Consider the following 22,749-nt stretch of genomic DNA (forward strand, 5'->3'; position numbering starts at 1 on the left):
TTCTCCTTGATCGGTAAACTTGGTCTTGGCTTGCTGGCTGTTCGTGCTGATCTTCTGGGGGAGGGGCCTGTTGCCGTGGTTCCTAAATGTCTTTGCCGGAGGCGGAATTGCCCTGCCCTTGTTGGTCCGGGCTAAGCAAGCTGCTCGGGTTTGCTCTCAGGAGCTTTTGTTCCTTGCAAGCTGTGGTACAGCTTTGGAGGACCAGGATGAAAATGGTGACCTCCCACCTCCCAATCTCCACTCGGAGGAGCTGAGAACTTGGGGCCCTGCTTCTCAGTGTGCCTCCAGAGAAAAGCAGTCACTTCCGTCTCCCTGGTCTCCTGCCGCTCTTCGACTGAGCGTTTCTATCTCTGGCACCCGACCCCGTGTGGAGTCTCTAAACCCAGCAGATCCCTGTGGTGTGCTCCCGGGCCGCTCCTCCTGGGGGCGGGAGGGGAGTCTCCCCGGCTCTGCCGCTTGTTGGGTCCCTGCTGGAGGAGCAGTAGCCCGACTGGGCCGCGGGTCACAGTTTATGGCCACCCCGAGCTGAGAGCCCGCGCCTCGGCTCCGTCTCTGCAGCCGGCTTCCCCGCTCGGATACCTGGGAGCTCTGCCGCACTCAGGCACGCCCGGTCTTTCTGTGACCCCGAGGGTCCTGAGACCACACTGTCCCACGAGGGTTCCACCCCCCGCTTAGCCACTGGAGCGACGTCCCTCAGCGGAACCGTCTTCTAAAAGTTCCGATTTTGTGCTCCGCGGCTCTAGCACTTGCCAGGAGCGGCCGACGGAGGCCCCCTCCCCCGCCGTCTGTCCTCCTGACTAGCTACTTGGATTTACTTCTCCGCACGTCCTACCTTCCAGAAAGTGGTCGCTTCTCTGTTCAGAGAGTTGTTGCTACTCTCTGTTTCGGTCTCCTGTTGAGTTCGTAGGTGTTCAGAATGGTTTGATCCCTATTCAGCTGAATTCCTGAGACCAGACGAAATCCAGGTCTCCTACTCCTCCGCCGTCTTGCTCCCTGCCTCTTTATTTTAGAGAGATAGAGAAAGAGAGAAAATGCACATGCGTGAGTTGGGGGGAGGGGCAGAGGGAGAGGGGAAGATAGCATCTCAAACAGATTCCCTGCTTACTGTAATGCCCTAACCAGGCCTTGATCCCAGGAGCCTGAGATCATGACCTGAGCCAGAGTCAAAAGTCAAACGCTTAACTGACTGAACCATTCAGATGCCCATGACAATATATTTAATACATACTTTGTCTTCCCGCTATAATTGTATGTCTTAGTTCTTAAGTAGAGTCTTCCTTTTCTTGTGCCTTTGTTGATGAGAAGCATACCTGTTTCAGTTTTATAGGAATATCACCACAAGTTGTTCTTACAAAAGGGCTATATTAATTTATTAAAAGAGCTAAGTACATTTAAAGCAGTTTCTAAGTTACTAAGAAAAAAGTTATTCTATTACTGATTTCAAGAATTAAAATTTAGTAAAATACAAATATTACTTAATTTCTAAGAGTCTACATATCAGTCTAAATCCACTTCTTCCAATAAATTATGATGGAATTGTAGTGCACATTGCTTAGCAAGGTCTGTTTATTACCTATTCTTCCCCATATGTGTTTTGTGGTGTTCTGAGTGATAAATTCCCTTATTTGTTGGTATATAGAGATAGTACCTCCCCATTTAGCCCATATTTCAGGACGAGAGACACATTTTTGTGAGGAATTATACTTTCATTCTTTTGGGCATATTCCTGGAAGTAGAATTGCTGGGTCATATGGTAACTTTATGTTTAACCCTTTAAGGAATTGCCAGACTCTTTTCCACAGTGAGCACAGCATTTCCAATCATACCTGCAGTGTATTTTTCCACGTCCTTGCTAACACTTGCTATATTTCTCTTTTTCATGACAACTCTTCTAGTATGTTTGGTGTGGTATCTCACTGTGGTTTTGCTTTGCATTTCTCTGATGACTAGTGATCTTGAGCACCTTTTCATGTACTTACTGGTTATTTGTCTGTGTTCATCTTCAGAGAAATGTGTGTGTAAACCCTCTGCTTATTTTTAAATCGGGCTTTTTGTTGTTGGCTTGTAAGCTCATTTTGGTTTTCATTTGCATTTCCCTGATGGCTAATGATGTCGAGCATCTTTTCATGTGCTTATTGGCTATTTGTATATCCTTTTTTGAAAGTGTGTCAACACTGCTCATTTTAAAATTGGGTTGTCTTTTTATTGTTGGCTTGTAAGCTCATTGTGGTTTTCATTTACATTTCTCTGATGGCTAGTGATGTTGAGCATCTTTTCCTGTGCTTAAAGGCCATTTGTGTATCTTCTTTGGAGAAATGTCTATTCAGATCCTTTGCAAAATGGCTTATTTGCGGGACCACTGGGTGGCTCAGTTGGTTAAGCGACTGCCTTCGGCTCAGGTGATGATCCTGGAGTCCCTGGATCGAGTCCTGCATTGGGCTCCCTGCTCGGCAGGGAGTCTGCTTCTCTCTCTGACCCTCCCCCCTCTCATGTCTCTCTCTCTCTCATTCTCTCTCTCTCAAATAAATAAATAAAATCTTAAAAAAAAGGCTTATTTGCCTTCTTATTATTTGAGTTGTAAATTATTGAGTTTCTTCATAAATTCTAGTTATATGTTCCTCATCGGATATGTGACTTGAAAAAAAATTTTTTAAATGGACAGTATACTATATTTGAAACAAGATTGCCCTCTTGAATTTTAGAATATATCAGAATTGCATTATTATTTCATAAATTCTTCTTCTACTTAACATGCTGACATGTCCAGCTATTCCCATATTTGTGTGTGTGTGTGTGTGTGTTTGTGTGCATGTGTGTACGTGTGTATGTGTGTGGTTTTTTTTGGTGTTCAAAAGAAAACGAAGAAGCAGACTCCCCACAGGGCAGGGAGCCCCATGCGGGGCTTGATCCCTGGACCCCAGGATCATGACCTGAGCTGAAGACAGATGCTTAATGACTGAGCCACCCAGGTGCCCCTATTTTGTTTATTGTTACTGTGTGGAAAGACAGTTGATTTTTATATATTGCCTTGTATCTTGCAAACTTGCTGAACTCATTTGTTAGTTCTAAGAGTTTTTTAGTGGATTCCTAAGGATTTACTATATATGTCATCTGCAAATATAGTTTTACTTCTTTCTTCCCAGTCTAGATTCCTTTCATTTCTTTTTCTCTCCTAATTGTACTGGTTAAAACCTCCAGTATAATGTTGAATTGAAGTGATGAGAGCAGGCATCCTTCTCTTGTTCCTAATATTAGGGGGGAAGCATTCAATTTTTCACATTTACTTATGATGTGACCTGTGTTTTTTTCACATATGTCCTTCTTGAGATTGAAGAAGTTCACTTCTTTACCTAGTGTATTGAATATTTCATCATTAAGGTTGTTGGATTTTATCAAATTCTTTATCTGCATCTGTCAAGATGATCATTTTGCATTTTTCCTTTATTTTAATGATTTGATTGTTATACTGATTGATTTTGAAATATTAAATCAACATTGTTCCTGAGAAAATTGATCCCAATTACGCATGATGTGTAATTCTTTTGTATATTGCCAGATTCAATTTGCTAGTATTTTGTTGAGAATTTGTTTGTGTTCACACTCATTAGAGATATTGGCCTGTATAGTTTTATTTTCTTGTGATATTTTTGTGTGGCTTGATCTCAATGTATTACTGGCCTCCTAGAAGAAGTTGAGTGGTGTTCTTTCCTCTTTTGGTTTTTGGAAGCATTTGCGAAGAATTAATGTTAATTCTTTAAATGCTTGGTAGATGTATGATTTTACTCATATGTGCAATTTAAGAAACAAAACAGTTGAGCAAAGGGAAAAAAAAGAGAGAGAGAAGCAAACCAAGAAACAGACTCTTAACTACAGAGAACTGATGGTTACCAGGGAATAGGTGGGTGAGGGGATAGGTTAAATAAGTGATGGGGATTAAGGATTGTACTTCTTGTGATGAGCACCTGGTGATGTATGGAAGCGTTGAATCACTGTATTGTACACTTGAAACTAATATTACACTGTATAGGTAACTAAGTGGAACTTAAATAAAAACTTTAAAAAATGCTTGGTAGAATTTTCCTGGACTTTTTAAATTTTGTTGGAAACTTTTTGATTACAAATTCAGTTTCTCTAATTGTCATATATCCATTCAGTTTTTCTATTTATTTATTAGATTTATTTCTTACTTTTTTTTTAAAGTTTAGGTACAGGGGCGCCTGGGTGGCTCAGTTAAGCATCTGCCTTTGGCTCAGGTCATGATCCCCGGGTCCTGGGACTGAGTCCTGCATTGGGCCCTCTGCTTAGTGAGGAGTCTGCTTCTCTCTCTACCACTCTTCTCTGCTCATGCTCTCTCTCTCTCTCTCAAATAAATGAATGAAATCTTAAAAAAATAAAGTTCAGGTACAGATTTGTCACTTTTGTTGATCTTTTCAGGGAGCCAACTTTTTTTTTGTTGATCTTCTCCATTGGACTACTATTCTCTATTTCATTATTTCCTGCTCTACTCTGTATTACTTCCTTCCTTTTACTTGCTTTGAGTTTAGTTTCCTTTATTTTTCCAATATCTAAAGGGGGAATGCTATGTTATTGATTTGAAATATTTCTTCTTTTAAAATATAGGTATGTACAGCTATAAATTGCCCTCCAATACTGCTTTAGCTCCATTTCATAAATTTTGGTATGTTGTACCTTTATTTTCATTCATCTTGAAACATTTTCTTTTAAAAGTTTTTTTTTTTTTATTTGGGTATAGTTGACATACACTGTTATATTAATTTCAGGTGTACATCATAGTGATTCCATGTGTTTATACATTATGCTATGCTCACCATAGGTGTAGCTACCATCTGTCATATTACTTATGTTGTGCCTTTTATTGCTATGACTAATTCATTCCATAACTGGAAGCCTATATTTCCCACTCCCCTTCACCCATTTTGCCCACCTCCCACTTCCCTTCCCTCTAGCAACCATTAGTTTGTTCTCTGTGTTTATAAGTATGATTCTGCTTTTTGTTTGTTAATTCATTTGTTTTTTTTTTAAAGATTTTATTTATTTATTTGAGAGAGAGAGAATGAGAGACAGAGAGCACGAGAGGGAAGAGGGTCAGAGGGAGAAGCAGACTCCCTGCTGAGCAGGGAGCCCGATGTGGGACTCGATCCCGGGACTCCAGGATCATGACCTGAGCCGAAGGCAGTCACCCAACCAACTGAGCCACCCAGGCGCCCTCATTTGTTTTGTTTTTTAGATTCCACCTATAAGGGAAATCATATAATATTTGTCTTTCTCTGTTTGACTTACTTCATTTAGCATAATACCCTCTATGTCCATCCATGCTATCTCAAATGGCATGATCTCATTCTTTTTTATGACTATGTAATCTTTCAGTGTGCGTGCATGCATACACATGTACATACACACCACATCTTCCTTATCTATTTGTCTACTAATGGACACTTAGGTTGCTTCCATATCTTGGCTATTATAAATAATGCTGCAATAAATATAGGGGTGTATATATCTTTCTGAATTACTGTTTTTGTTTTCTTTGGGTAAATACCCAGTAGTGGAATTATTGGATCATATGGTATTTCTATTCTTATTTTTTTAAGGAAACTTTATACTGTTTTCTACAGGATGGAGTGTACCAATTACATTCCCATCAACAGCACATGAAGGTTCCTTTCTTCCCATGTTTTTGTTCATACTTGTTATTTCTTGTCTTTTTGATTTTAGCCATTCTGACAGGTGTAAGGTGATATCTCGTGGTGGTTTTGATTTGTATTTCCCTGATGATTGGTGATGTTGAGCATCTTTTCATGTGTCTGTTGTCCATTTGTATGTTTTCTAAGGAAAAATCTCTATTCAGGTCCTTTGACCATTTTTAATCAGATTATATGTTTTTTTGGTGGTGAGTTGTGTAAATTCTTTCCGTATTTTGGATACGAACCCTTTATTGGATATATCATTTGCAAATATCTTCTCCCATTCATTAGATACCTTTTTGTTTTGTTGGTGGTTTCTTTTACTGTGCAAAAGCTTTTTATTTTGGTGTAGTCCCAGTAGTTTATTTTTTGCTTTTGTTTCCTTTGCCTTAGGAGACATATCTAGAAAAATTTTGCTGTAGTTGATATTAGAGAAATTACTGCCTGTGTTCTCCTAGAATTTTTATGGTTTCAGGGCTCACATTTGGGTCTTTAATTTATTTTGAGTTTATTTTTGTGTATGGTATTAGAAAGTGGTCCAGTTTCATTCTTTTACATGTAGCTGTTTAGTTTTCCCAGCACCATTTATTGAAGAGACTGTCTTTTCCTCATTGTGTATTCTTGGCTCCTTTGTAATAGATTAATTGATCGTATAAGTGTGGGTTCATTTCTGGGGTCTCTATTCTGTTCTATTGATTTATATGTCTGTTTTTGTGCCAGTACCATACTGTTTTGATTACTACAGCTTTTTTTTTTTAAGATTTTATTTATTTGAGAGAGAGAGAGCATGAGTGGGGTGAAGGACAGAGGGAGAAGCTGAGCAGGGAGCCCAATGTGGGACTCAATCCTGGACTCTGAGATCATTATCTGAGCTGAAGGCAGACACTTAATGAATGACTGAGCCACCTAGGTGCCCTGATTATTACAGCTTTGTAGTATAACTTGAAATCAGGAATTGTGATACCTGCAGCGTTTTCTTTTCTTTTCTCTTCTTTTAAAAGATTTTATTTATTTGACAGAAAGAGAGTGAGAGAGGGAACCCAAGCAAGGGGAGTGGGAGAGGGAGAAGCAGGCTCTTCACCAAGCAGGGAGCCCGATGCGGAACTCGATCCCAGGACCCCTGGGATCATGACCCGAGCTGAAGGCAGACGCTTAACGACTGAGCCACCCAGGCACCCCCCAGCAGCTTTGTTTTTCTTTCTCAAGATTTCCTTGACTATTTGAGGTCTTTTGTGGTTCCATATAAATTTTAGGATTATTTGTTTTATTTTTGTCAAAAAAACACCATTGGTATTTTGATAGGGATTGCATTGAATCTGTAGATTGCTTTGGGTAGTATGCATATTTTAACATTATTAAGTCATCTAATCCATGAGCATGAAATATCTTTCCATTTGTTTCATCTTCAATTTCTTTACTCAGTGTTTTATAGTTTTCAAAGTACAGGTCTTTGACCTCTTTAAGTCTATTCCTAGGTATTTTATTCTTTTTGGTGCAATTGCAAATGAGGTTGTATTCTTAATTTCTCTTTCTACTATTTTGTTATTGGTATACAGAATGCTACTGATTTCTGGGTATTAATTTTGTATCCTGCAACTTTACTGAATTCATTTATTACTGGAGTCTAAGACTTTCTTTCTTTTTTTTTTTTTAAAGATTTTTTTATATATTTATTTGACAGTGAGAGAGAGACAGCGAGAGCAGGAACACAAGCAGAGGGAGTGGGAGAGGGAGAAGCAGGCTTCCCGCTGAGCAGGGAGCCCGATGTGGGGGTGGATCCCAGGACCCTGGGATCATGACCTGAGCTGAAGGCAGATGCTTAACGACTGAGCCACCCAGGCACCCCTGGAGTCTAAGACTTTCTATGTATAGTATCATGTCATTTGCAAATAGGGACAGTTTAACTTCTTTATCAATATGGATGCCTCTTATTCATCTTGAGGTATTTTCTGATTTCTTATGTGATTTTCTTTGTTACTCATTAGTGTTTTGGGATTATGTTGTTTATTGTCCACATACTTTTGGGTTTCCAAAATATGCCCCTGTTAGTGATTCTAATTTCATTCAGTTGTTACCTGAGAACATATTTTGTATGAACTCACTACTTTTAAATTTATTTTAGCTTGTCTTATGGCCTATGATATTGTCTGTCCTAGAGAATTTTCCATGTGCACTTGAGAAGAATATGTGTTTTGTTGTTGAAGTGTTTTCTAGATATTAGATATACTTGGTTTATGGTGTTCAAATCTTTTCTTTTTTTTTTGATTTTCTATCTAGTTGTTCTTTTTTTTTTTTAAATTTTATTTTATTATGTTATGTTAGTCACCATACAACGCATCATTAGTTTTTGATGTGGTGATCCACGATCCATTGTTTTCATATAACACCCAGTGCTCCATGCAGTATGTGCCCTCCTTAATACCCAGCACTGGGCTAACCCATACCCCACCCCCCGCCCCCTAAAACCCTCAGTTTGTTTCTCAGAGTCCATCGTCTCTCATGGTTCATCTCTCCCTCCGATTTCCCCCCCTTCATTTTTCCCTTCCTTCTCCTAATGTCCTCCATGCTGTTCCTTATGTTCCACAAGTAAGTGAAACCATATGATAATTGACTTTCTCTGCTTGACTTATTTCACTTAGCATAATCTCCTCCAGTCCCATCCATGTCGATGTGAAAGTTGGGTATTCATTCTTTCTGATGGCTGAGTAATACCACTTTATACCAGTTGGAATGGCAAAAATTGACAGGGCAAGAAAAAACAAATGTTGGAGAGGTTGTGGAGAAAGGGGAACCCTCTTACACTGTTGGTGGGAATGCACGTTGGTACAGCCACTTTGGAAAACAGTGTGGCGGCCTCAAAAAATTAAAAATAGAGCTACCCTATGACCCAGCAATTGCATTCCTGGGTATTTGCCCCACAGACACAGGTGTAGTGAAAAGAAGGGCCATATGCACCCCAATGTTCATAGCAGCGATATCCCGTAATAGTCAAACTGTGGAAAGAGCCGAGATGCCCTTGAACAGATGAATGGATAAAGAAGATGTGGTCCATATATGCAATAGAATATTACTATCTAGTTGTTCTATTCACTGTTCATATTTGAGTTTGAAACCTCCTTCTAGTATTCTTGATGTATCTGTTTCTCCTTTCAAATCAGTCACTTTTTGCTTTTTGTTTTTTTTTTTTTTTAAGACTTTTATTTATTTTCTGATAGAGACAGACAGCCAGAGAGGGAACACAAGCAGGGCGAGTGGGAGAGGGAGAAGCAGGCTTCCCGCTGAGCAGGGAGCCCTATGTGGGACTCGATCCCAGGACCCTGGGATCATGACCGGAGCCGAAGGCAGACACTTAATGACTGAGCCACCCAGGCGCCCCTTGCTTTTTGTTTTTTGGCAGCTCTATTGTTAGGTGCATATGTGCTTATAGTTGTTATATCCTCCTAGTGCAATGATCCCATTTTCTCTAGTGACATTTTTTGGTTTGTCTTAAGATCTATTTTGTCTGGTATTAGTATAGCCACTCCAGCATTCTTATGGCTGTTGTTTGCATGACATATTTTTTCCCATGCTTTCATTTTTTCAGGCTGTTTGCATCTTTGAATCTAAAGTGTGTTAGTAAGCCGGTTTCAGTTGGTGTTTCACTGAAATTATTTGGCATAAATTGTCACTTCTAACAGTGATAATGTTTTCTCTAATATATTGATGAGTTAATGTTTATTTAATGCTTACAATCTCATATTGTTATTCTGGATAATGTGATGATGTTTTTGGAATACTAATCAGGTATAGTCTCCCCTTTTCAGGAAGTTTAAATATAAGATAAAGGATTTATTGTCTCATTTATTCCTACTGGTCTGAGAAGTAGAGCAGATAAAATATGAGTTTATTCATTTTATAGTGAGAAAATGTGTCTATAAACTTAAATTTGAACTTGTCTCTCAGTTTTAACACATAAATAATCTTAAATCCCAATGACAAATTTAATTTTAAATTTACTGATTCAAGCTACTACAAGTTTTTTCCAATCATAATAGGTAGAAAACAGGCAGAGCTTTCCAGTTTTAATTGCTTTATCTTCTGTGAAATTGACTTAAAAGCAGAGAAAAAGTTTAGTCATTATATATTCTCATTTACTTTCTTTTAACATTATTTAGCACTCTCATAAGATGATTGATACAGTTCATTATGGATTGCAGGAAAGAAAAAACTAGCTTCTGAAAATGATTGAATAACAGCTGGAATTAATGAATAAGGGAGTGATTGAATGAATGTATCAACCAGATGAAATGTAGGCTTTTTTAGGTATTCTGTGTGATGAAAGGATTAACAGAATTCAAGATAGTGCAAAATAGGACCTCTGTGATATAACAATGACTGATGATAATGTTAATGATAATGTTAGCTAATTTTTATAGGGTAGTTATTGTTTGCCAGGCACTGTTCTAATATCTTTACATATAGGTCAAAGATTGGATTGTCAGATCAGACTGACATGAATTGAAAATGTTAATCAGTATTAAGCTTTACTTTTAATTTTAAGGATACAAGGTACCAAAAGGCACAGGAAAAGCAGAAAGGGGTCCTGGACATTAAGAGAGACCCTCAGATTCTTTTTTTTCATAATAGACAAAACTCTCAATCCCAGAGCAGTAGATATGATCTCTGATGAAGTACATGGGTTATCTCATACAATAGGGAACATTATAGGCTGTGAAACATTTCATTTTATACTCCAATAATTGCATAGGTGATGTCCCATCCCTTATAAACCTATAGATTCTAGGTTTGTTTTCCATAGTAATTCTAAAACAAGGGTATTCTGCTAAAAGCCTTCTATGGATAAGTACTTTTTTTTTTTTTTAAGCAAATACCATTAGTATATTTGTCAGTAATTAGCATGCTTATAAGGAGAATAGACCAGGTCTTCTGCCTTCTTTTTCCTGGGAGAGCCTCCTACCCAACAAGAAAAAAAAAAGTTCTCTTTCGTTTCCAGTAGATTTACTCATTTAAATTCAAATTCAATTATTTATTTTTTTAGGATAAACAAGGTAAATACATTAAGAAGGAACTTCAGACGTGTGTTTTTTTTAAAGATTTTATTTATTTGACACAGAGAGAGAGAGATAGCGAGAGAGAGAGAGAGAGAGAGAGCATAAGCAGGGGGAGTGGCAGGCAGAGGGAGAAGGAGGCTCCCCACTGATCAGGGAGCCCAATGTGGGGCTTGATCCCAGGATCCTGGGATCATGACCCAAGCGGAAGGCAGACGCTTAACTGACTGAGTCACCCAGGCTCCCCTGGACATGTTTAAAAATATTTAATTTGATTTGATTTGGTTTAGTTTGGTTGGTAGGAGATGAAAAATACAGTAAATATAAATATATTCTTACCACCAGCAGATAATCACCATAGCACCTTGTATTCCTTTTGTGTGTGTGCATGCACATGTCATAAACAATTCTTTCTTCTGTTTGATCTTAGAATATTTGAGAAATCATGTGATGGTTTCAATTTTCAGTTCTCTCTGTTTTTCTCACCCAACCCAGGATGGAGATCCAGTTCGTCCAGGAGTGGCCATGACTGATCTCGCTACTGGCCTGTATGCATATGGAGCCATTATGGCTGGACTGATACAAAGATATAAAACGGGGAAAGGACTGTTCATTGATTGTAACCTGCTGTCATCTCAGGTACCAATCCAAAGAACTTTTGAGATTGTGGTGTAAAGACATGTATCTGGTTTATACTGTCTCATATTAAATCCTGTGGTCACATGTGCAAAAATAAAAAACAAACAAACAGAAAAAACCCACAGACAACAACAGCAAAAGCTGTTCTATTTTGGTGTACTTAATTATTGTTAAGTTAAAATAAACAGACCATGAAGATTTTGTTGTATGTAGACATTGCTATTGAATTCGAATTTTAAAGACTATTTATATTAAAATGGTTCTATTACTACTTGTGAGACAGGAGTACATTTGGTTCTATTTTATTGTCACATGAGCTCTGTAACTTCTTTTGACCAGGGTTTCTTCACCTTTTTTGTACTGTGGATCCTTTGAATAGTCTGGTGAAGGCTATGGACCTTTTTTCAGAATTATGTTTTTAGATGCATAAAATGATATATTTAGGATTCCATGGGAAGCAAGTTATATTAAAATACAGTTAATTCAGTGTAAAAACCAATTTTGTGTTGTAATAACATATGATTTTTTACTAACACATTAAACCATAAGATCTGTTATTGGGCTTAGTAACTATTGCAATTTTGAGGTAATGTCGAACATAAATGATGTTTTAAGATACCTGAAATAACTAGAATATGATATGAAAATATGGATAATATTTATTGGTGATCAAGCCATAGGTACTACTAATATTCCTATGCTTTGTTGCCTACATTCATAATTGAAGAAAATGCTAAATTTTAGTTGGAAGTTGGATGGACATAAAGATACAGTTTTTTTCCATTCAAGTTAATTAGTTCCCAGAATTCTTTCCACGGACTCTAGGTTAAGAACCCCTGGTTTGGATAGTTACCAGTTATGTCATGCTAAATACTGGTGGAATTAAAAGGTTAACTAACTCTAAAATTGACATTTTGCCTCTTATTGGAGCAGACCCAGATGCCTATACAGAATAGATAATTCTTCAGGAAGAGAAAAAAAGAAAATACCAAATTTGTGCAAGGAGATACTTTACTATGGGAAAAATGACTATAGATGGAGACCTCAGTTAGGAATTTCAGATTTAAATGGCATGGATGGGAGACTAGTAAACTTGGAAAACTGCTTTGGAGATTTATTCTTGTAGATAAAATTAAGGAGTTGTCTAGAGGTAAAAAAAAAATCAAAATGGCTAAAGGTAAAATACTACATATGGAGTTTCAACATTAGCTTTGAGTCACAGTGAGCATTTTAGTGGTTATATAAAAGGGTAAAATAATTCTCTCCAAATGAATGAACTGTCTTCTAAATAGAGAAACACAGATGTTAGTTATGAGAAGAAGCTGAAAGCCTTTTCTTCCCTCCTCTAATTTTATAGCTGTAAGGAACCTGAGGTAGGGTAAGTGACTGGCTACAAGTTACACATTCCATAAGGATGGAAGCCAGGATGATTTCAGGGGGTTTGACCTGTGCAATCACAGAGGGTTCTAAGCTTAGTTTAAAGGCTCTGTTATCACTGCCTTGGATTCTTAATTATTTTTGAATGAGAGGCCCTACATTTTTTTCACTTTGCACCAGTACTTGCAAATTATGTGGCCAGTCCTGGATTTGGGACTCTATCTAAGTCTCCTGATCTTTACCTAGTCTGCTTTACTTATATGTCAATGATTAATTAGCTTTGGAAGAAATTCTCTTGTAGCATTTGGTAGAATTTAATTCTCTTCCAGCACCTAACACAATGATTCATGATGTGGAGGTGTGTGGTTCCCTGGGGATGAGAGTGGAGGGGGGTGGTATCATTGGTGGGGCTGTTTCAAAGTGAGGGTACAGGAAATACAAACGCATGCATGCATGCTCACATACATGCTTTCTAGTCATTTTGGATATGTGTCTGTGTTTGTTGTTCATGTTGTCCCCTGAGCCTGTAAGTCCCGTGAATGCAGGAATGTTTGTTCCTGCTTACAGTGGTATCCTCAAAATGCAGTCTAGTATTTGTCAAATAGTGGGCTCTCCCAATCTTTTGAGATCAGTAGGACACCCACTGTTAGCGATGTGTATGTCTCATGGCCCTTAGGTTTGCTAGGAAAGGTTAGAAAAATGTAGAAAACCATGGAGTTAGGATAAGCACTCGATAAACAACTAATGATGAGATGATTTGCTTTTAGCAAACCTGGTAGCAGTGATTTAGCCTATTTGCTGTAGCTAATCTGGTTAAAGTTTGCTAAGGTTATTAGTGTGATTAAGACTCATTAGCTAGCTTTTTTTTTAATTGAGGTAGAACTGACATAAAACATTATATTAGTTTCAGATGGATAACATAGTGATTTGATATTTGTATATATTGCAAAATGATCACCACAATAACTTTGGTTAACATCCATCATGATACATAGTTGTGATCTGCTTTTCCCATGAGGAGAACTTTTACAATCTACTCTCTTAGCAGCTTTCAAATATGCAGTACAGTATTATTCACTATAGTCACCATGCTGTCCGTTATATCCCTGTGACTTATTTATTTTATAACTGGAAATTTGTACCATTTGACACCCTTCACCTATTTTACCAACCCTTTGCCTCTTGCAACCACCAATCTGTTTTCTGTATCTATGAGCTCAGTTTTTTTTTAAGTAAAAAAAAAATTCCTTCTAGATTCCACATATAAGCAAGATTGTATTGTATCTCTCTTTCCCTGACTGGCTTATTTTACTTAGCATAATGCCCTCAGGGTCCATCCATGTTGTTACAGATGGCAGGATTTCCTCCTTTTTTTGATGGCTGAATAACATTCCATTATGTGTAAATATGTACAACATTTTTTTATCCATTCATCCATTGATGAACACTTAGATTGTTTCCCTATCTTGGCTATTGTCATTACCTTTTAACAATAAAAATCAATTAAGTCTTATTTTAGAGCTATGGATTTTCAGATCTACTGTTTTATATGATCTCCATAATAATCACTTGAGGTAGGTAGGGCAGGAGTTTTTTAAAAGATTTTATTTATTTATTTATTTGAGAGCAAGCACAAGAGCTGGAGTGGAGTTAAGGGCAGAGGGGGAGGGAGAGGGAAAGAATCCCAAGCAGACTCCACGCTGAGTGCAAGTCTGGGCTCTATCTCACAACCCCAAGATCATGACCTGAGCTGAAACCAAGAGTTCAGTGCTCAACTGGCTCCCAGGCGGATAGGGCAGGAATTTTTATTCCTATTTTACTTACAAAGAAACTGAAGCTAGGAAATGTTGATCTGCTTGACCAACAGAGTCACAGCCAGAATTCTAGTTTCTGATATCCTGACTGGTTCTCTTTTCCCTACGTGATAAAGACAAAAGCTTTGGCACTGAGGGACAGGCAAGATCCAGCTTTCCTGTGGTGAAGCTCCAGGGGAGAAGGCAAATTTAGTAAGAGGCAGAGGAAGCAAAAGACCCCTCAGTAACAAGGGAACACAGAACAGGACTGGCCCCTCCTGCCTCCACGTTGCATGCCAAGAGTCAGAATAAGACAGTGCGACATAGTGGGCCCCTCTGAAGCATTATCTAATCACGTTCAGATCCAGTGATTGAAACTATCATGGAATTTAACCTGATGGACAAGTGTTTCTGCTGAAATACGAGAATTTTGAGAAAGAGAACATTTGGAGTGGGTTTTTCATGAGCTTTGGTCAACTGAGGAGTCACTGTGTCCCAGGTGCTGTGGTAGCTCGGTTGGAGTGAGAGGTGACACATCTGTTCAAGGCTTAGTACTGGAGGTGGTGTCATACAGGAGAGATGGAGGTGATCCATGTAGTTCTCTGTAGCATAGGGTTTTAGAACACAGTTGGGCCAAGAGTATTAAGGGCCTCGTATGTCATGCTTAGGAATCTGGATTTTAACTGCTTAAGCCCTCTGTTTCTTTATCTAGCAATTCTGTTGGTGATGGTCTTTTCAACGAAAGACACTGTCTCCTTGGATACATGCTATTGTTCCCACAAGCAGAATAGCCTCTGAGCTATGAATAGTGCTAGAGCTTCAAAGGGCAGTGGTACAGATAATAGTTTATGTTGAAGCCAGTCTGAAGTGCAGCGCAGTGGGTGATAAGATTTTCTTTTTTTAAAAGATTTTATTTATTTGAGTGAGAGAGAGAGAGAGAGATCATGAGCAGGGGCGGAGGGTAGAGGGAGAAGCAGGCTTTCCACGGAGCAGGGAGCCCGATGTGGGGCTCGATTCCAGGACCCTGGGATCATGACCTGAGCGGAAGGCAGACGCTTCACCGACAGAGCCACCCAGGAACTTAATAAGACCATTTTCATTCTCTTCACCCACTGCTGCCCAACCTCTGTTCATCTCTTTTTGCCTCTACCCTATTTCTTGACTCTGTGTTACTTCTTTTCTTCTCATCTCATATGTGCTTTTTGAGCCTTGGGCATCTCTTTTCTCTGTTTGTCTTTTTCCCACTTGTCTTTCTTTACTTTTCACTCCTATCCTGCACTGTCTGCCTTTTCCAAGTCCCTTTTTCTCCATCTTTTATTATGTGGAGCTATTGTTGAAGCAGTTCTGGTACCAGATCTTACATCTTTATACTGTACCATGAAGGAAACTTACAGAATCTTTTAGCAGTTTCCATGGAAGAAAAAGGAAGACCTTTTTTGTAGAAGCCCCAGAAAATAAGATCATATATTTCACTGGGTTAAGTGACCATTCCTGAACCAATTAATGAGGACTAAAAAATATGTTATTTGGCTTAAGCTGTTCTATGTACTAGGGATGGGGTTAACTCCACCCAAACCATATGACTGTAACTGGGGAGATGTGATTTCTCCAAAGAATGGTGTGGTTATTTTTTGGCCAGAGGCAGGGGAAATCGATGCTGGGGGGCCAATCAACATTATACTAACAATACTGGGTTGTTTTGAGAATCTAATGCACTAAAGGATGTGAAAAATTCTTTGTAAATTGAAAAGTTTCTGTTGACTAGCATTAATATTATTAGGTTACTGAAAAAATATTTTGCAGTGTTAGAAATGTGCTGAGATTAAAAAGGTAGTTGTTGACATAATTATTTTATCATAATTATTATAACTTTTCATAATAGAGAAATCTTGACTAACTTAGTCTTTCAATTTAAGATAACATTTATAGATGCTAGATCAAAATACTAAACCACAGAATGATTAAACTCTGCTTTATGTAAACGCGAAGTGCTATTTCTAGGTACTTTTCAAAGTAATATAATAGGAAACTTCACTTTTTAAAAAATGCGTTCATTTTCTTTTTTTTGTATAAATGTTCACCTGCATTGAGCAGATAACATTTGAACTTAATTTCAGCTGCCTGGAAAATGACTGAGATTTCATGCAGTGGGCAAAAAACATACTTTTCCACCCATTTTGATTGCATTACATAGGATGACAAATGAATGAACATTCAATATCAGTTGCTAAAAATGAAATTTTGTACTCCTCTTAAAAGTGATCTAGTGTACAATTACACAAATTGCACTTGATTTGAATAGTAGCTAATTATTAACTCGGAGTTGATTGTCTCAACCACAACAAAACCATTTCATTGTAGAGTCACGACAGTTGCCGGGATGTGGTTTACAAGTGGGCACCAAATTTTTCGTAGTTTCAAGGCTATGAACTTTTAACCCTTGTCATAAAATTCTTTGATTTTTTTTTTTTTAGTCTTAATATGATTTAAAGTTGTCAACTGAAGATTGTCTAACGTCAGCATCTAAACAGTATTCTTTAGATGATATTGGTAAATAACAAGGAAGTGGGTTTGGATGTGGTACCAATTATTCTGTTGCTCTTATTCTTCTGTTGTGGCTTACAGAAATATCTTTGGGGAGTTTTAATATCCTTCCTGTACTTAATTGTAACCAGGCTCCCCTAATTACTATGACAGTGAGTCTTTTTAGCACCAAACTTCCATAATTATTTTCACATATAGAATGTTTTGGCATTTTTGATGTCATTATTCTTTCTCCATGTTTGTAATACTGTTCATACTTAGGGTAGATAAAATTTCAGCTATCATTATTGTAGCACACTTTTGTGGATAAATTTCTGAATTTCAAACAAGTATAGTAATCTGAGATTGATCTTTTTGTGTCTTTAGATACCTTTGTTTCTGCTTTTCTTTTTTTATCCTATGTCTTTTTTAAAAACAGCTTTAGTGAGGTATATTTTTTAAAAAGAATTTTTTTTTTTTTTGAGAGAGAGTGATAGAGCACGAGTAGGGTGAGGGGTGGAGAGAGAGGGAGAAGCAGACTCCCCACTGAGCGGGGAGCCTGACACGGGACTCAATCCCAGGACCCCAAGATCATGACCTGAGCTGAAGGCAGATGCTTAACTGACTGAGCCACCCAAGTGACCTAGTGAGGTATGTTTTGCACATCATAACATTCACCCTGTTTCAAGGGACCATTTAATAATTTCTAGTACAGTTAGTGAGTTATGCAACCATTACCATAAATCAGGTTTTGAAATAAATACTCATACAGTCACTTCTGGTCTGGGTTGTACCCATGAGGCTAGAAAGGTCCAGTTTTTAGTGGGGAAGGATGTAGGGCTGGGTTGACTCAGAATTCAGGGCCCATTATGATTCTGTGGGCCTTAGATGATTTTACCTTTGTGTGTCCTTTCCTCCATAAAAATACTAAGAACTGTAGCTGCATTGGTATAAAGATGAATATAATTCATTATTATGTATTAATTATTATTGTGTTAATTTTTTTTCTCATTTTGAAATTAAAATTAAAACATTTTGTGTACCTCTGAAGTATGGTGAGCACTATGCCTCATTGATAAGTCAGCTCTGGAAGAATTCCCTTAGGAATAGTCTGTAAATGTGCCAGATTTGTGGGGAAAGAAATTATGTATCCAGGAAGGAAGTGGAGGTTGTTGGAAGTTGAGATCATGCTGAAGGGTGAACAGAGGATGGGAAAGGAGAAAATCAGTAGACTATGACCTTGACAGCATGGAGCAGGGAGAGGAAAAAAGAGGAGCTCATATCAGAAAGCTTAAGAAATCAGAGAACTGTGAGTTTGCATTTGCACCTCCCTTTTTCGACAAGCCTGATGCATTCCTGCCATGAAGGCCCACGTCAGCCTGATCATCCTTCGTTACTTGAGGCCAATTTTTAATCCTCCAGTTTCCATTCTTTAACTGGCATTCTCCCTAAGGCCTCACACTGCTTTATTAAGTTCAGGGGGTACAAATAGATATTAACATTTCTGATATCAAGATGACTAATTAGGTAAAGGTAAAGACACACCCAAAAGTGAAAAATCAGATGACTTCCAACGAAAATAAGAATTTTAGATAATCTGTTATTTTATGTTATTATTTTATACTGTTGGTTGGACTGAATACAAGTTGGCTGTAATATAAAACATGTTTTTTTTTTTTTTAAGAAAATCCAGTGAAATATAAGTGTGTTGGGAGGATGCTCTGGTTTTGTGTAACTAAAATGCTTAGTTATAGTCATTGGCATTGCATATTTTTATATGACATGAACCATAGTGAGGGAAACTAGAGCTTTTAAATTATAATAATTGATAATTACTAGTAGGAGAGTATCTCAAAGGAGAAAAGAATAAAACAGGACAAATTTCATTTAGATTTTGTCTTTGCAGAATCTTGTAGAATAATGAATTTAATGGACTGACACTATTAGAATCACCTATATTCTCTGTTATTAGAGTTGGAACAATTTGTTTTTGTTGCTAAGTTTAAATGATTCTACCTTCATCCTTGTACATTCTAGGATTGGAAAATTTTATGTAGAATAAAATGGTGTTATCATATCCTTCTGTGTTGTCTAATTAATAGTGGCTGTATACCTGCCATAAGTTATGGACCAACCGATTCCTAGTGGAACTTGTCTATTTGGCCCCAACTATTATGCCATCACTGTAGCTAAAGGATAAGTAAACCACTAACAATAAGCATAGTGGCTGAGACTTAATTTCTAGGAAAATCACTTTAGTTCTTTTAAAAATTAAAAAAAATTTTTTTATTGTTATGTTAATGACCATACATTACATCATTAGTTCTTGATGTAGTGTTCCATGATTCACTGTTTGTGCATAACACCCAGTGCTCCACGCAGAATGTGCCCTCTTTAATACCCATCACCAGGCTAACCCATCCCCCCCCCCAGAACCCTCAGTTTGTTTTTCAGAGTCCATAGTCTCTCATGGTTCGTCTCCCCCTCCGACTTACCCCCCTTCATTCTTCCCCTCCTGCTATCTTCTTTTTTCTTAACATATATTGCATTATTTGTTTCAGAGGTGCAGATCTGTGATTCAATAGTATTGCACAATTCATAGGGCTCACCATAGCACATACCGTCCCCAATGTCTATCACCCAGCCACCCCCTCCCTCCCACCCCCCACCACTCCAGCAACCCTCAGTTTGTTTCCTGAGATTAAGAATTCCTCATATCAGTGAGGTCATATGATACATGTCTTTCTCTGATTGACTTATTTCACTCAGGATAACACCCTCCAGTTCCATCCACGTCGTTGCAAATGGTAAGATTCTATTCCTTTTGATGGCTGCATAATATTCCATTGTGTATATATACCACATCTTCTTTATCCATTCATCTGTTGATGGACAGCTTGGCTCTTTCCACAGTTTGGCTATTGTGGACATTGCTGCTATAAACATCGGGGTGCACATACCCTTTCGGATCCCTACCTTTGTATCTTTGTGGTAAATACCCAGTAGTGCAATTGCTGGATCATAGGGTAGCTCTATTTTCAACTGTTTGAGGAACCTCCCTACAGTTGTCCAGAGTGGTTGCACCAGCTTGCATTCCCACCAAGAGTGTAGGAGGGTTCCCCTTTCTCCGCATCCCCACCAACATCTGTGGTTTCCTGACTTGTTAATTTTAGCCATTCTGACTGGTGTGAGGTGGTATCTCATTGAGGTTTTTATTTGGATTTTCCTGATTTCGAGCGATGTTGAGCACTTTTTCATGTGTCTGTTGGCCATTTGGATGTCTTCTTTCGAAAAAATGTCTGTTCATGTCTTCTGCCCATTTTTTGATTGGATTATTTGTTCCTTGGGTGTTGAGTTTGATAAGTTCTTTATAGATTTTGGATACTAGCCCTTTATGTGATATGTCATTTGCAAATATTTTCTCCCATTCTGTCGGTTGTCTTTTGGTTTTGTGGACAGTTTCTTTTGCTGTGCAAAAGCTTTTTATCTTGAAGAAATCCCAATAGTTCATTTTTGACCTTGCTTCCCTTGCCTTTGGTGATGTTTCTAGGAAGAAGTTGCTGTGGCTGAGGTCGAAGAGATTGCTGCGTGTGTTCTCCTTTAGGATGTTGATGGACTCCTGCCTCACATTTAGGTCTTTCATCCATTTTGAGTCTATTTTTGTGTGTGGTGTAAGGAAACGGTCAAGTTTCATTCTTTGGCATGTGGCTGTCCAATTTTCCCAACACCATTTGTTGAAGAGACTGTCTTTTTTCCATTGGACATTCTTTCCTGCTTTGTCAAAGATGAGTTAACCATAGAATTGAGGGTTCATTTCTGGGCTATCTATTCTGTTCCATTGATCTGTGTGTCAGTTTTTGTGCCAGTACCATACTGTCTTGATGATGACAGCTTTGTAATAGAGCTGGAAGTCTGGAATTGTGATGCCGCCAGCTTTGCTTTTCTTTTTCAACATTCTTCTGGCTATTCAAGGGTCTCTTCTGGTTCCATACAAATTTTAGGATTATTTGTTCCATTTCTTTGAGAAAAGTGGATGGTGTTTTGATGGGGATTGCATTGAATGTGTAGATTGCTCTAGGTAGCATTGACATCTTCACAATGTTTGTTCTTCCAATCCATGAGCATGGAACGTTTTTCCATTTCTTTGTGTGTCCCTCAATTTCTTTCATGAGTATTTTATAGTTTTATGAGTACAAATCCTTTGCCTCTTTGGTTAAATTTATTCCTAGGTATGTTATGGTTTTTGGTGCAATTGTAAATGGGATGAACTCTTTAATTTCTCTCTCTTCTGTCTTGTTGTTGGTGTATAGGAATGCCACTGATTTCTGTGCATTGATTTTATATCCTGCCACTTTACTGATTTCCTGTATGAGTTCTAGCAGTTTTGGGGTGGAGTCTTTTGGGTTTTCCACATACAGTATCGTATCATCTGCAAAGAGTGAGAGTTTGACTTCCTCCTTACCGATTTGGATGCCTTTGATTTCTTTTTGTTGTCTGATTGCTGTGGCTAGGACTTCTAATACTATGTTGAATAGCAGTGGTGAGAGTGGACATCCCTGACACGTTCCTGACCGTAGGGGTCAATTCAAAACCTCAGTTTTTTCCCATTGAGAATGATACTCGCTGTAGATTTTCATAGATGGCTTTTATGATATTGAGGTATGTACCCTCTGTCCCTATTCTCTGAAGAGTTTTGATCAAGAAAGGATGCTGTACTTTGTCAAATGCTTTTTCTGCATCTGTTGAGAGGATCATATGATTCTTGTTCTTTCTTTCGAAAATATATTCTATCACCTTGATTGATTTGCGGATGTTGAACCAGCCTTGCAGCCCAGGGATAAATCCCAGTTGGTCGTGGTGAATAATCCTTTTAATGTACTGTTGGATCCTATTGGCTAGTAATTTTGGTGAGAATTTTTGCATCCATGTTCAACAAGGATATTGGTCTATAATTCTCCTTTTTGATGGGGTCTTTGTCTGGTTTTGGGATCAAGGTAATGGCGGCCTCATAAAATGAGTTTGGAAGTTTTTCTTCCATTTCTGTTTTTTGGAACAGTTTCAGAAGAATAGGTATTAATTCTTCCTGAAATGTTTGGTAGAATTCCCCTGGGGAGCCATCTGGCCCTGGGCTGTTGTTTGTTGGGAGTTTTTTGATAACTCCTTCAATTTCCTTAGTGGTTATAGGTCTGTTTAGGTTTTCTATTTCTTCCTGGTTCACTTTTGGTAGTTGATATATCTCTAGGTATGCATTCATTTCTTCCAGGGTATCTAATTTGCTGGCATAGAGTTGCATAGAGTTGCTCATAATATGTTCTTATAATTGTTTGTATTTCTTTGGTGTTGGTTGTGATCTCTCCTCTTTCATTCATGATTCTGTTGATTTGGGTCCTTTCTCTTTTCTTTTGGATAAGTCTGGCCAGGGGTTTATTAATCTTGTTAATTCCTTCAAAGAACCACCTCCTAGTTTCGTTGATCTCTTCTACTGTCCTTTTCATTTCTATTTCATTGATTTCTGCTCTGATCTTTACTATTTCTCTTCTCCTTCTGGGTTTAGGCTTTATTTGCTGTTTTTTCTCCATCTCCTTTAGGTGTAGGGTTAGGTTGTGTATTTGAGAAATTTCTTGTTTCTTGAGAAGGCTTGTATTGCTATCTACTTTCCTCTTA

At 38.1% G+C, this 22,749-nt stretch overlaps 1 protein-coding gene across 3 annotated transcripts in view; it reads left to right on the plus strand.

Annotated features, from left to right (window-relative positions):
* The window catches only part of SUGCT (succinyl-CoA:glutarate-CoA transferase), an 814,926-nt gene that overhangs the window by 152,856 nt on the left and 639,321 nt on the right, over positions 1–22,749 (plus strand). For all 3 annotated transcript variants that reach the window (XM_025853115.2, XM_073886887.1, XM_073886888.1), the window contains exon 8: positions 11,249–11,392. In XM_025853115.2, coding sequence (XP_025708900.1) covers positions 11,249–11,392 — 144 coding nt within the window. The remainder of the gene's footprint in view (positions 1–11,248; positions 11,393–22,749) is intronic.

Source organism: Callorhinus ursinus, unplaced genomic scaffold, assembly GCF_003265705.2.
Source record: "Callorhinus ursinus isolate GAN/ISIS: 27379988/994484 unplaced genomic scaffold, GSC_fseal_2.0 scaffold73, whole genome shotgun sequence".
In the NCBI taxonomy this organism is placed as follows: Eukaryota; Metazoa; Chordata; class Mammalia; order Carnivora; family Otariidae; genus Callorhinus; species Callorhinus ursinus.